Raw genomic sequence first — 14,039 nt, forward strand, 5'->3', positions numbered from 1 at the left:
TCAAATCAAACACTTCCTCAAGAGAAAGTTTTCCCTTTTAGCAAAAACCCCGTAAAGCGCTGTTTAATTCTCACTCCCCTGCAGTTTAGTGGAGGTCAGTCTGTCCGTTTGGGTCTCATGTCTTCCTGTTTTTGCCCATTGTTGTGACAGATATTTGTTCCATCTGTCTGCTTTTCTTATTGTCGTGCAATCCTTTCATTTTGCGGTGACAGGGCTCTCATCTCTCTGTCATACACATCAGTTCTGCCCGTTTGAACTGTCGTGTTTACCACACTACACTTAAGTATGGATCTACAAAGTGGTTTTTAAATAAAAGTGTAACCTTATGGGATGCTACCTGTTCTACTCAGTCCTACGGTGTAACTGCACGACTTAAATATACTCTGTCTGATGAACACTGTTTACAACTGTGAGCAGCACAGGATCAGACATCATCCCTCCAAAAGACACAAAAACTAGCATCAGACATGAATCTTAACTTGTTTATTATTCCGTATAAATCCCTGCAGTAAAGTCCTCCTTTCTCAGCATTACATCCTAAACCTGGGAGGGATTTACTTTATGCTTGGCTTAGCTTAACTTTGATCCAGTGGTTGAACATTATCCTGCTCTATTTGTATTTTACCTGCAGTGATTTGACTTTCCCATGGATGCTGTCCTGAGAGGCCCTGAGAGCCTCGTTGGCCTCCAATGAGTCCGAAACAAAGACAGAGTCATGTGACAAGGCTTTGCTGCCAAGACTGATCTTTGACCTTTGGGGAACAGGAAGACAAAGAAATAAATAAAGCACAAAGTGATGTTTCACAGCTTTAAAATGAAAACAAATAATGTGAAATGAACTGGATGAAAGCTCAGAGGCTTAAAATAAATACCATAAACATAAACTTACAATGTAGAGGGTTTAAAAGTCATTCACCTTACTTGAGTCATTTATCTTCTCGAATTTAGAAAATAATTATCCATCAAACTGATATTTTGCTTTTTCTAGTATGGTTTGTTGCCCCTTAATGATGATTAACTGGATATATCCTGTGACACAGATGAAGAGCAGACGAGGCAGGAAGTGGCACTGCTTAGAAAAACAAAAGAAATTCAGGACTCGTCCACAGGAAGAGACATTCCACTACCTCTTACAAAAACAGGAAGCCACGAGCCTGAGGTGAGTTCACCAGAACAGGAGATGAATGTTAAAACATGATCTTCCTCTCTTAAAGAGAAGATGTTTATCTGACTTGGCAGATGGACACCAAACATAGTGGATAAAAACACAGTATGGGATACAAATCCTTACTGGTATCTACTATGAGTATATTGGATTCATCTTTTGCAGGAATGAATCAACACACATATGTAAGCTGGTACTACCCTAAAAATCACTTCATCAATCTTGGTTTCACTTTTAGTGTCCTACAATGTTCTGAGTGCTATTTTAGATGCATTTCCACCTTCATAGAAAAACATGTAAGAGGGAAACACTGATGTACAGTACCAGTCAAAAGTTTGGACACACCTTCTCATTCAATGGTTTTTCTTTATTTTTTTCTACATTGTAGATTAATATTGAAGACATCCAAACTATGAAGGAACACGTATGGAATTATGTGGTAAACAAAACATGGCATGTCGCTGCAGAATGCTGTGGTAGCCATGCTGGTTAAGTATGCCTTGAAATTTGAATAAATCACCAACAGTGTCACCAGCAAAGCCCCCCACACCATTACACCTCATGCCATCCCATCTGGTTTGCGCTTAGTGGGACCAGCATTTGTATTTCAACAGGACAATGACCACAAACACACCTCCAGGCTACGTAAGGGCTATTTGACCAAGAAGGAGAGTGATGGAGTGCTGAGTCAGATGACCTGGCCTCCACCATCACCCGACCTAAACCCAATTGAGATGGTCTGGGATGAGTTGGACCGCAGAGTGAAGGCAAAGCAGCCAAAAAGTGCTCAGCACCTCTGGGAACTCCTTCAAGACTGTTGGAAAACCATTCCAGGTGACGACCTCATGAAGCTGATTGAAAGAATGCCATGAGTGTGCAAAGCTGTCATCAAAGCAAAAGGTGGCTACTTTGAAGAATCTAAAATATAAACCATATTCTGGTTTGTTTAACACTTTTTTTGTTTACCACATAATTCCATATATGTTCCTTCATAGTTTTGATGTCTTCAATATTAATCTGCAATGTAGAAAAAAATAAATATAAAGAAAAACCATTGAATGAGAAGGTGTCCAAACCTTTGACTGGTACTGTATTTACAGTAAAAACTAATATTAGGATTTTGTCTGAGACAAATATGATGTAAATAAAAATTAAAACGCAAGAAAAAAGTGCAATGCTAGTGCTGTAGAAGTAATTGAAGAACTCAATCACTTTCATAACAGCGCAGAATTAGGATGACACTTAAATGCTACAATAAATCTAACCTTTCAGCTCATAAAAAGTGCAAAAAGTTCTGTCTTTTGAGATGCAGATTTGAGCATTTAACCAACCATTAATGAAACATGTCTCCATTAAACAACACAGAAAACTTGCAGTTTTTTTTTTTTTTTCCCATACAGAAACAGATATCAGGCCTGTTGATGGGAACTCACAGTCTGTGTCTGTACTGTCGTGTGCGTGTTGCAGTCACAGTGAACACGTGTTATCTTACCCAGAGCCCTTATCCTTATCCTTCTCTGCCCGAGTGAGTGCGTTCTTCTCTGATGTTTTGCTGACATTGTCGCTGGATTGGCTGGATTTAAGGCCCGCGTCTGCTCCGGCAGCTGACGGCTCCTTTCTCTTCTTCCTGGCGAATAATTTTTTAAACGTCTGGAACTTGGACTTCTTCTTTCCTGAGAGGACAGAAGTCCGAATCGTTACGACCGACTGCACAGTGGTGCACAGTGATATATTAATGAGAAAATTACAGCCACGGCATCTTTACACACTACCCCAGTTAAAGAGCAATTAGCCCTGTGTTGGCTGTAAAGGCGCAGGTAGGCAGCCCAGGAGGAACCACACACCAAGACAGAGACATACACACACGCATAAACTGATGCTTGTAAACCCTCCCCCACAGTGAGTCCACGTCCATTAACACCACAGTGGAAAAACTCAACAGCTCTTTTATATCTCCTTAAACAGCTACAAACGGCTTTCATTGCTGTTAGTCACCAAGGCAATCATCAACAGCTTGAAATGCCCACTGGTCCGCTCTGTGGCCTGCAGGCAGCAGGGCTGTGGGCTGCCTCTGCATCTGTATACTACAGGTTTCTGTTCAAATCAAGCAGTAGTATACAGAGTGTGGGACCGCAGCCCTGCTGGCACTTCAGTGAGGCTTACTGAAGTGCAATCGTGCTTTGAGCTAAATGCTACATACTGTATATTGTGACAATACCAACATACTGATATTTAGCAAAGTTAAAAAAAAAAAAAAAAAAATTGGGAGTGTGGCTACATTTGCCATGGCTAGGATAACCAAAGACTCTATATAATAGTGGGCGTCGCTTCTGGGTCTGAAAAATGAGGCCAATGCGGAAAGTGCCTTAAGCTGAAATACCACCGACTGCCACTAGAGGTTGGCTCCAAAAAGCCTCTTGTTAGGTTAGGTTAGGTAGTTACTTTATTAATCCCCGAGGGGACATTTTTTTGTTTTGTTTTTGTTGTCTTCTTGCTTCATCATGTTATTTCAGTGTTTCCAGCTAAAGTCAGTCCTTCTTATGAGTTTTCTGGTGGTCCATCTCAATATAATTTTATTAATTAGAAAAATTAGCCTCAAAAAGCTGTGCTTTTTGGGGAGCATGACTGTTTGATTGACACTCTCGTGGTGCAATCAGGTTACGGCTATCAGTGGGCGGGACATAGTATCCAGGTTTCCAATCAAATCGAGTCAGCTTGTCCAAAAATGGTTACTACCAGCTCCAAACCGCTCCCAACTATCAAGAAGGCGTTAGCATAAATCTGAACTTGAGGCCACATGATAGCCGTTCACAAACCAATGGGTGACGTCACTGTTTGTTACTGCTGGAGCATAACACACTGGAATTGATTGAGTTGCATTGTGGGTAATGTAGGTTCCAGGTTTTGATAAGGAATATGAATGTATGTAAAACAAATTGAAGATGAAATATTTAAAAAAGTACTTCTCCAAAAATATCCACCAAGACATGGTACATAGATACAAAGTATCCCAGAACTGCATTAGACTGGTTCAAATCAAACTTATCAGATAGATTCCAGTTTGTTCATGTCAACAATGAGTCTTCCAGACAAACAAGAGTTAGTTATGGAGTTCCACAAGGCTCAGTGTTAGGCCCAATACTTTTTAAATGCTTCCATTAGGAGATGTCATCAGGAAGCAAAGTATAAACTTCCATTGTTATGCAGATGACAATCAGCTATATCTTTCTATAAAACCAGATGAAACAAATCAGTTAGTAAAACTTGAAGCCTGTCTAAAAGACATAAAGGCCTGAATGACCAAAAACTTCCTGCTTCTAAATTCAGACAAAACAGAAGTTATTGTACTTGGTCCTACACACCTCAGAAACTCTTTCTCTAATCACTTAGTTTTGCTGGAGGCCAAGACAACGTCATCCAGAGTAACTGAGGAACCTTGGAATCATATTTGATGAGGACTTGTCCTTTAGCCACCAGATAAAGCAAATCTCCAGAACTGCCTTCTTTCATCTACGTAATGTTAATACAATCAGGAAAATCCTTCCTCAGCGTGATGCAGAAAAGCTAATTCATCCGTTTGTTACTTCCAGGCTGCATTATTGTAATTCCTTGCTGTTAGGATGTCCAAATTATTCATTAAAAACCTTGCAGCTGATCCAAAATGCTGCAGCAAGAGCACTGAGGGGATTTAGCAAGAGAGATCATATTTCTCCAGTTTTAGCTTCTCTTCACTGGCTTCCTGTTAAATCAAGAATACAATTTAAAATTCGCTTGATGACTTACAAAGCCCTACATGACCAGGCTCCATCATATCTTAGAGATCTTATAGAACCATGTAATCCTAGCAGAGCACTTCGCTCTCAGTACGCTGGTCTACTTGTGGTTCCTAGAGTTTACAGAAGTAGAATGGGAGGCAGACCCTTCAGTTTTCAGGCTCCTCTCCTGTGGAACCAGCTCCCAGTTTGTGTTTGAGGAGCAGAAACCCTCTCTAGCTTCAAGGTTAGACTCAAAACTCTCCTTTTTGATAAAGCTTATAGTTAGGGCTGGCTCAGGTAGACCTGAACCAACCCTTAGTTATGCTGTTATAGGCCAATGCTGCTGGGGGACCTCGTTTATACACTGAGCTTGTTTCCTCTCACTCTTTAACTGTCTGTAGACTCATGTCTCAACATCACATCTCATTAACTTCATGCTTTTTCTCTCCCATAGTTTCTGCTTCTCGTCTGTTGTCTCTCTCTATTCAGTCCCCTCGTTCGCGTCGTTTCTGTTCTTTCTTTTGTAGATGTCCCACCATGGAGCTGCATGTCTCTGCTCTGTGATTGTCAGGCCCACCAACAGTTCTTCTCTTCTATCTCTATGCTGTCCTTGTCTCTCTCTGCTCTCCTCTCACCCCAACCGGTCGAGGCAGATGGCTGCCCACCTCTGAGCCTGGTTCTGTCGGAGGTTTCTTCCTATTAAAAGGGAGTTTTTTCTTCCCTCTGTTGGAGGTTTTTCTCCCTTAAAGAGGAGGTTTTTTTTCCCTCCTAGCTTATGTGGGAATTGTTGAATTGTTGGGTTTGTCTATATAATATTGTAAAGTTCTGCTGTAAGGACTTTAATGTGTTAAGTGCCATGAAATAACCTATGTTGTGATTTGGCGCTGTATAAATAAAGTTGAATTGAATTGAATTGAACTGTGCGGAGATAAAAAAAAAATAAAAAAAAATAGAGGGAAACATGGCACGGACTAAGGAGTAGCCAAGACAAAAACAGAACAGCTGTGGTCAAACTATTTTGACAATTCACATCCCTGGGCCATCTATAAAAACATTTTGGAACAGACTTTAAAAAAAACCATACATTCTTTATTTATATGAGCTGTCATTTTTGTGTCCTTGTGGGGAATCCTTGAGCATTCCTTCTTGTCTAAATATCAGATTTTAGGTTGGCGCTAAGTCACAACTGAAAAATGTTTGGTATCTAAACCTGGTGCAGGGTCCAAGATGCTTTAAATTTATGGGTAATTTACTTAAGAAGCATTTGACTTTTTATAGCACATATCTTTTCTTTTGAAACCTTGCGTGCGTCACATTGTTTTTTTTGTTTTTTTTAAATCGCAACAACTACAAGTTACAGTTAAACTGCAGCAACAAACTGTTTTATTTTTCCAGCATGGAGTACTAAACATAGCATCTTGATGAGTTGCAATTAAACCACACTGAATATAATGTAGTTTTTCATTCAATTCTGCAATGATATGCTGGATGGATATTCTCTCCTCTTTTGTTTGACACCACAATGTGAACTTCTACATTTACTTGAGGAGCTTTCAACTTGCTTTCAACTTGCTTTTTGAGGAAGCTTCAGAGGCCTTTCTGCAGGGCCAAGATGAAATATCAAGGGGAAGCACCACCCCACAGTGCCATTTATTCTGCTATTTTAGGCACAATACACTATTAAGCTAAAGGTCTGCACTCATAGAGAGCTGAAAAAGGCCACTGATTCAGTGGAAGGTCAGTGTAGCTCTGTGGTCATTGCAGAACAAAGATATTATAATTTCCCAATATACGTTCTTTCAGTCACTAACATAACTACTGACACATACTCAGAAAAGAGGTGTGGGAATTTCAATGCTGTCTAAGGTCAATATTAGGGAGAACTGATCTCAGCTTACACACTGAGAGGATGGTGACCTTTGAAAGGGAAACATGGACAGGAGAAGGGACCAAAGGCACCTTACTTATTTTCCTGTATTATGAAAAATGAGGGAGGCTGGCCAGCTTTATTTATTTATTGGCTCTCGTTGTGGTGATGGAGAATGACCAGTTAATCTTCCCAGCAACGCTCCCTGTGGTCCACAGCACCAAACTACTTTTAGTGCCTATCTCTGTGATCCAGCACAGTCATCATAAAAACAGTAAAAAGAGCTAGAATTACTGCATCCTGTAGTGAAGACTTTGAAGGAATCCTTGTATGTGTTCACATGCTTGGCCAATAACTGAGAGGACAAAGTTGTAGTCATGAGCCAAATATGGATGTTGCTGCAAAAATGCTACAGATTCTAAAACATAAACGCTTCACACACGTCTTCAACCTGCAAGCACAGAAGATCTGTACAATCACCACATCCACGATTAGTGCAATTCAGTATCCGAACAAACGTTATGGCGTTGAATAATGGCCAGAAAATGTTTTTTTGCAGAACATTATGTTACTGTGAAGTTGACCCTTGGTATATATTATTTTATACTAATAGACATCTGTGTGAAATTCAATTGTAATTTGCATATGAATTCTGACGTTATGGCCATAAACGTGTTTTGTGAGGTCACAGAGGCATGTTTGATGATTTACTGAGATATTTTGTTCGTGAGAATGGGACTGATGGACAGATGGACGATTGGACAGATGGCAGTTGTCGTCCGTGTGGAGGCATAAAAATACGACAAATTTGAAATCAACTTTCAATTTAAGTCTCTTAAATTATAATAAAACAGAAGGACAGGAAGAAGAAAGCTGGTTCAACCTTGTATTGCTATACAGAGACTTCAGCATATCCAATTAAAACACAGCACATACTCTGTCACCAATCAGAGATAAGCTGTCTGTCTTGCACTGTCACTGGCTTAACATCAACATATTGAGATGGACATGGCTGGCAGACTCCATGTTCTGTGGAGTCCCGCTTGATGGTCCACTGTCCTATATGTAGAAGTCAAATTGAAGTGATTCATTAAATTGAGAACTAATGGCCTGTTTCCTGTAACTAACTTCATAAGATCGTTTTTCACTGAAATGTCAGAATCTAAAGAGGACTTAGTTCAGGTCTACACTAAAGCTTGGCATGAAATACTGTTTCCACTGAGCATGTTGTGCTCATACTGTGTTCACAAAATCCAAGAAGCTTCAGTTCCCACACCCACACAGACACCTCTCTGACCTCCAAATACATCTCTTCCTGCTTCCCATTCTGTAGCATATGTACTGCTGTCCATCTGTTTTTGTGTGTGTGTGTGTGTGTGTGTGTGTGTGTGTGTGTGTGTGTGTGTGTGTGTGTGTGTGTGTGTGTGTCTGTATATGAGCATTTGGTGATGTGTGTTCCTTCATTTCCTGCCACCAGCTGCAACTAGATTAAGATTTTTAAAGCTGATCTTTGCTGGGAGTGTGTGTACACATTGTGTGGAGCTGTCAAAATCAAATCAAAACAAGGGCAAATAGTTTTGTGTTTGTGCAGTTTTACAATTGTTTGCAGAAGGTTTTTATACTGTATATGATACTGCTAAAATATTTAAATTGCCTGGGTATCACAAGCAGATGCATCCCTGTACTTGGAAACACAAGCTAATAATCTTGTTTTTGTTGTCCCTAAAATTAAAATTCAGACACTGAAAACATTTACTTTTGTCAAGAAACTCTGTGAGCTGTTTCACCTTCAGGATGAATAAAAACTGCCTTCATTGCTGCAGTCACATTGGTCACAGCTTTAATGGTTAGTAGCAGGGCAGAGCAAATAGGATTTATTTTTTAACGATGTAACTCAATAACCATAGAAACTGAGAAGTTGTATGCAATTTGTTATCTGCTGAATAGGAACAGTTCATACAAAATCCATAAAAGGCTTTTTTCACACTTCCTGCATGTTGGATGACCTTGTTAAATCCCAATTCAAGATGAAAAGAAAAGGCTAACAATTGGAGACAAAACGTTTTTGTGGGATTTCACTGAAGAAACACACTGTGAATATGTAATGATTAGATATTCAGTCAATTATTAAGCTAACATCTAATCAAATTGTTACCTGAGCACTCTTCCTGGACCTCAGCAGGCTCCTGATTGGTCATCACGTCTGGAGGTCCTGACGCCATGGCAGCACTGTCACTGCTGGGAGACAGAGAGATACAGAAGATGAGCACAACTGTTTCTCATTATTTAATGATTGTAAGTACAATCAGATGAGTTCCACAAATAGATCAAGGAAAGGCTGGATACTCAGATCATTCACTGGGTCATACAAAATAACTTTAAATTAAAATATATATATTTTTTTGCAGTCATCATCTGTGCAACAACATTTGGTCAAACAAAAAACAATGAGATTATATTATTACAACTGCATTTCTGTTATAGATTATTATTATTATCGTAATAATCTACCTCCATCTCCTTATTTTGCTCATGTGGCAGCCACTACTTGTAATGTGAGCAAAATCACTGGATGGAAGTGATTAAAGTCAAACTCGGGAGTGTCGTGACTACTAATAAAAGGACAGGTGGCAAACACTGTGGCATCACAAAGGACAGACACATTCATTCAAACCCTTTATATAACCCCTGAATGCATTAATGATAATCTAGTTCTTCCTTCCTTAAAAGGTCCCATATTTTACTCTTTTCCAGTTTTTATTTACAGCCTTGATATTCATAGGAATATATGTTTGTGGTTTTAAGCACGATAAACAATCTCAGTATAGTTTTACATCTTCTCCCCTAAGCTTCTCTCTGGAGCTCTGCCAAGAACAGGCTGTTTTGTGTCGGTGTCTTTAAGGTTAATTTATGTCAATGAAGCTCTTCTGATCAGCTGACTCTTTTCTGAGTGACACACAGCCAGATCAAACACAGGTCTGCTTTGGTCTTGTAGCAATGAAATGACCACTTGGTGTTTTCTTCGCATAAAATGTTGGGCAGTGGGCTGTGCTGAGGGTCGACATGTGATATGAGCATGAGTTTGCAACATCACAAATTTACTGCAACATCACAAATTTAAGAAAGTCCAAAAGGCTCGTCCAAACAAGACAGTTGCTGAATACATGCTGTGTGCATTCCTCAGTGGACTGAAGGTTTTGACACTTTGATGTATTTAGCACCTAAACCGGCTTTATTATCAAAAACGAAATGGAAATATGGGACCTTTAAAAGCTGAACATGCGTAGTGTGTCTTGAAATGCACTTTGACTTGTTATTTAAACTTGTGTATCAGTCCAAGGCGCTGTGTTACACTGCAGTCCAATATAAATCCAATCTCCAGTCCGATCCCTCACTACAATCCAAACAGCCTCAACAGAGGCATCTCAGGTATGTTTCCAGTGCTCTGCTCTGCCAACCATTTCGATTGACTAAAATGTCCACTGCCCAGCAACATCCAACACAAACTCAAACAGACACTAAATCCCATTATAAAGTGGTATCTTGTTTTTTGCTCTCACTGTGCAGCAGCATGGAGTGCATCACATTCAGGCTGTTAAGGGAACCTTTACTGTAAAGACAACAGTATGTTCACTTACAAGTCCTCATCTGGTTACTTTTCAGTTTTCAAACACTTATTTCACTGAATTTCACCGGGCTGAGCTCTCCCCAGCAGACAGGAAGTTCAAGGTCATGTGAGAGTGCAGCTCTAGCATGCTGAACCAGTTAGTTCATCTCTCATATAGAGGGATCATTAATTCACCAAGTTCTACATGACTCCCTATTCTAGTCTCAAACTTAATTAGCTATGCACTGTGCTGCATGAACAATATTTCCTGTGCAGTTTGATGGGAAGCTGAGTCATTACTGATATAGTTTTCAGTAAACTGATATATCAAAGTAATTGTGACCATCAGTTTTGGTGCAGTCATGCTCCCAGAGTCTGTGGAGGTCATGAGAATAAGATCAGGGAGAGAAAAATAATTCAGCTTATCTTGGCACAATTTCTTTCATTTACAGCAGATAACAATAAGCTTGAAACCTGTCGAGCTGCATGTGCAGGACCACGAAGTCTACAGTAGAGTGGTAGCGGGTGAAATGGACAGCGAGACCATCTAAACCAAAACTGGCCTGCCCTGTTTACCACTGCTCTGGCTGAGATAATCTAATTGCTTATTCTCATGTCAGTTGGGACTGAAATATCTCAACACATATTGGATGTATCGCCATGAAAGTTCATAAAGATGTTTATGGTACCGAGAGGGTGAATCCTGCTGGTTTTTGAGATGCCCTGACTTTCCCAGAGGCACCATCATGAGGTCAGTGAAATGCCATAACAGCTATTGGATAGATTGACAATAATTTTTTAGGCTCGTGTTCCAGTCAGAATGACCTCTGGTGATCCTGCAGCACTATTACCTGATCAAGATTACAAATACTTTGGTTTATAACTAAACTAAAGAACAGGACCAGCCTCAGCTGAACTTTGTTTTGTGCTAACAAGCAGAAGGTAGCATGCTAACAACCTCTGCTAACATGGTGACCACAACAAACGTTACACCTGCTAATCAGCATGTCAATATTGTCATTGCTGGCATGTTGACTAAAGTGAGTCTTGATCAAGAGGAAACAAACTGTGCATCACATACTATTCACCAGTCCCCTTTCCTCCATGATTTGTTAACAGTGTCCTGTCTATCTATATCTATACTGTATATAACTATTTGGAATATCTCAAACATTTGTGGGCAGTGAGGAACTTTACAAAGAGAACATAAAACACATCTCTTTAACAAAACTGAATAACAGATTGACTTCAAGTTAAAATACAGGATTTTAAAGGGCACTGCTAAACACTATAAAACACAGTGGCTAGTTATCAGATATTTTTTAAATTCATCATTTTCTTATGTTTTGCAGATAAAGATTAAACCAGATTTCCTGTCCTTTCAGAACCTCTTTATTTTGTTGTATAACCTTAGACTAAGTAGTAAATAAAAGATAACCGTTCGATGAAACATAAAAACAAGGCATATTTTTAAATTCAAGTATATTCAGGATTTATAAACTGTTATCAAAACAAATTCTTTATCTATAACACTGAAGAAATAGCAGAGCACATATTGATTAGTTACCATGTAAAGTGACTAACATGTAACCATAACATTGGCATTCATTTGATTTCTCATTAGTTAAATAACTGAAATCCTCAGATGAGTCCAACCACAAACATAGTTTACTTAACTGGAAGCCTAAACAAATGAGAAGTCCTTAAAGTACCATTAATACAATCATAACAGCCACTTAGCTCTTTTATCAACAGACCTGTCTCCATGACAAATGAGCAAACGGCATCTGCAAATGAAGATTGTGCAATATGGTTGATAGCTGAAAAAAAAAAGCTACTAAGTCGACCGTGAGTTGGGAGGTTTTTGGGGAAAATAAAACATGTTTTATTATGGTGGAGGATGATTCCTTTTCAATGGGACGGCCATATTTATCATGTTTGCTGTTGGTGTGAATGGGCCTCTTCTCCGTGTTTGGGAAGCAGCTGGAGAACTTCATGTCAACTGTGTTTATAGTGCGTTCTGTATTATAGAAACAAACGGAACATACCAGAGGGTTTGTTGACGTGCCGAGAGCGTTTCATCAGTACTACCATCACGTAATCATGAGCTAATATCATCGTTTTAACCCTCGGCAAAGTCAGGAGAATCATCATTATAGTCGCCACCTTTTCCTTAATCAGAAAAGGAAGATGAGACAGAGACATAAACAAAGGAATTCAATTATATTGTAAGACTGAAGAAGCACTCAGCACTTCTTCAGACCAGAATCTGTGGTATCTATTATTTTAAATGGTGCATCACATGGCCATAAACAGACACAAGCTGTTTTTGTTATGGGCTGATCATGCTGAGCTGATACATTTCCTGTCTGATATCACAGAGAGACACTACAGCCAAGGGTTCACCACACACACACACACACACACACACACACACACACACACACACACACACACACACACACACACACACACACACACACACACACACACACACACACACACACACACACACACACTAACATCTATAAGAAACAGATACGGACTCTGGAACAGTGAGGAACACAGGCAGTCATATAACATGCTGTATGAAGTACTAGGGAGAGATGAGAAACCATAACACCACAGGCTTAGCATTTGATAACAATGGATGGGAGAATGAACATACCACAATAAATAGATGAAGGCCAAATTAATAGTATTTGCCTTATATTTAGAAATAAAAAAATTCAACCAGTGCACATCTAAAATAGCAAAATAGGCCTATTTTATGGTTTTACAGTGTGTGAGTAAGAAATGCTAAATGTCACAGCCTAAAAACAGCCCTCAGAGTGTACAGACCTCTGTCAAGGCCAATAGTCAACTCTTCTATCATTTGCAAATCTGTCTGGATTATTAAGTATTTGAATAATGTCAAAATATGCTTGTGCCTAGCAGAAGCCTCACAACTCAGCTGATGTGCTGGTTACAGTTCTTCCCCCCATGAGACCAGGTCCCCGACTGCTTGTTGTACTAAGTTTGAGAAATACATGTGTATCCCAGAGGATTACTGGTACCAGTGTATGTGTATTGTGATATGAATCATGTTTTGTCACAGTTTATCATCTGGATTTTCAGATATATTTAGTGAGCCAAAGGCCCAATCTCTCCATGCTGTGAAAATTTAGGTCTGGATCTGCACAGACAATTTTTCCAAAATGTAATATTTTCCAAATATTGAATTGGATATTTCCCTAAATCTAATGTGTTCTGCTTTGATCCATGCTACACGGTTACAAGTTAAATGAAAATCAGGCAGTTTTTCATCATCCTGCTGACGTACTAACAGACACACTGCACCGCAAACATCCTCCTTAGCGGAGATTATATAAATAATAAACTGACATAACTGATACTGTTGTTAAACAAACAGTTCAACATATATTACTCCTACTTGCTGTCTTGCCTTTAAACAGATGAAAAGATGAAAACTCCTCTCATGTCTCAGCATTAAGCACAAAGCTGAATCCAGGAGGCGGGTAGCATGAGAGAAAAAAAGCTACCTTGGCTCTCTCCAAATAAAAAAATAAAAAATACACCTACTTATAAGCACCAAAGCTCACAATCCCATCAGTATCCCATTGTTCATTCAATAAGTAAATAGAA

General features: G+C 39.4%; 1 protein-coding gene across 1 annotated transcript in view; it reads right to left on the bottom strand.

Moving 5' to 3' along the window:
• The window catches only part of LOC138628878 (capping protein-inhibiting regulator of actin dynamics), a 53,918-nt gene that overhangs the window by 19,088 nt on the left and 20,791 nt on the right, over positions 1-14,039 (bottom strand). The window contains exons 2-4 of the mRNA XM_069712188.1: positions 8,943-9,025; positions 2,658-2,838; positions 626-752 (exon numbers count right to left, since the gene is read on the bottom strand). Coding sequence (XP_069568289.1) covers positions 626-752; positions 2,658-2,838; positions 8,943-9,025 — 391 coding nt within the window. The remainder of the gene's footprint in view (positions 1-625; positions 753-2,657; positions 2,839-8,942; positions 9,026-14,039) is intronic.

The sequence above is a fragment of the Brachyistius frenatus genome, unplaced genomic scaffold (genome assembly GCF_029030835.1).
Source record: "Brachyistius frenatus isolate BFR_SWC_R1_liver_20210118 unplaced genomic scaffold, ASM2903083v1 Contig_107, whole genome shotgun sequence".
NCBI lineage: Eukaryota > Metazoa > Chordata > Actinopteri > Embiotocidae > Brachyistius > Brachyistius frenatus.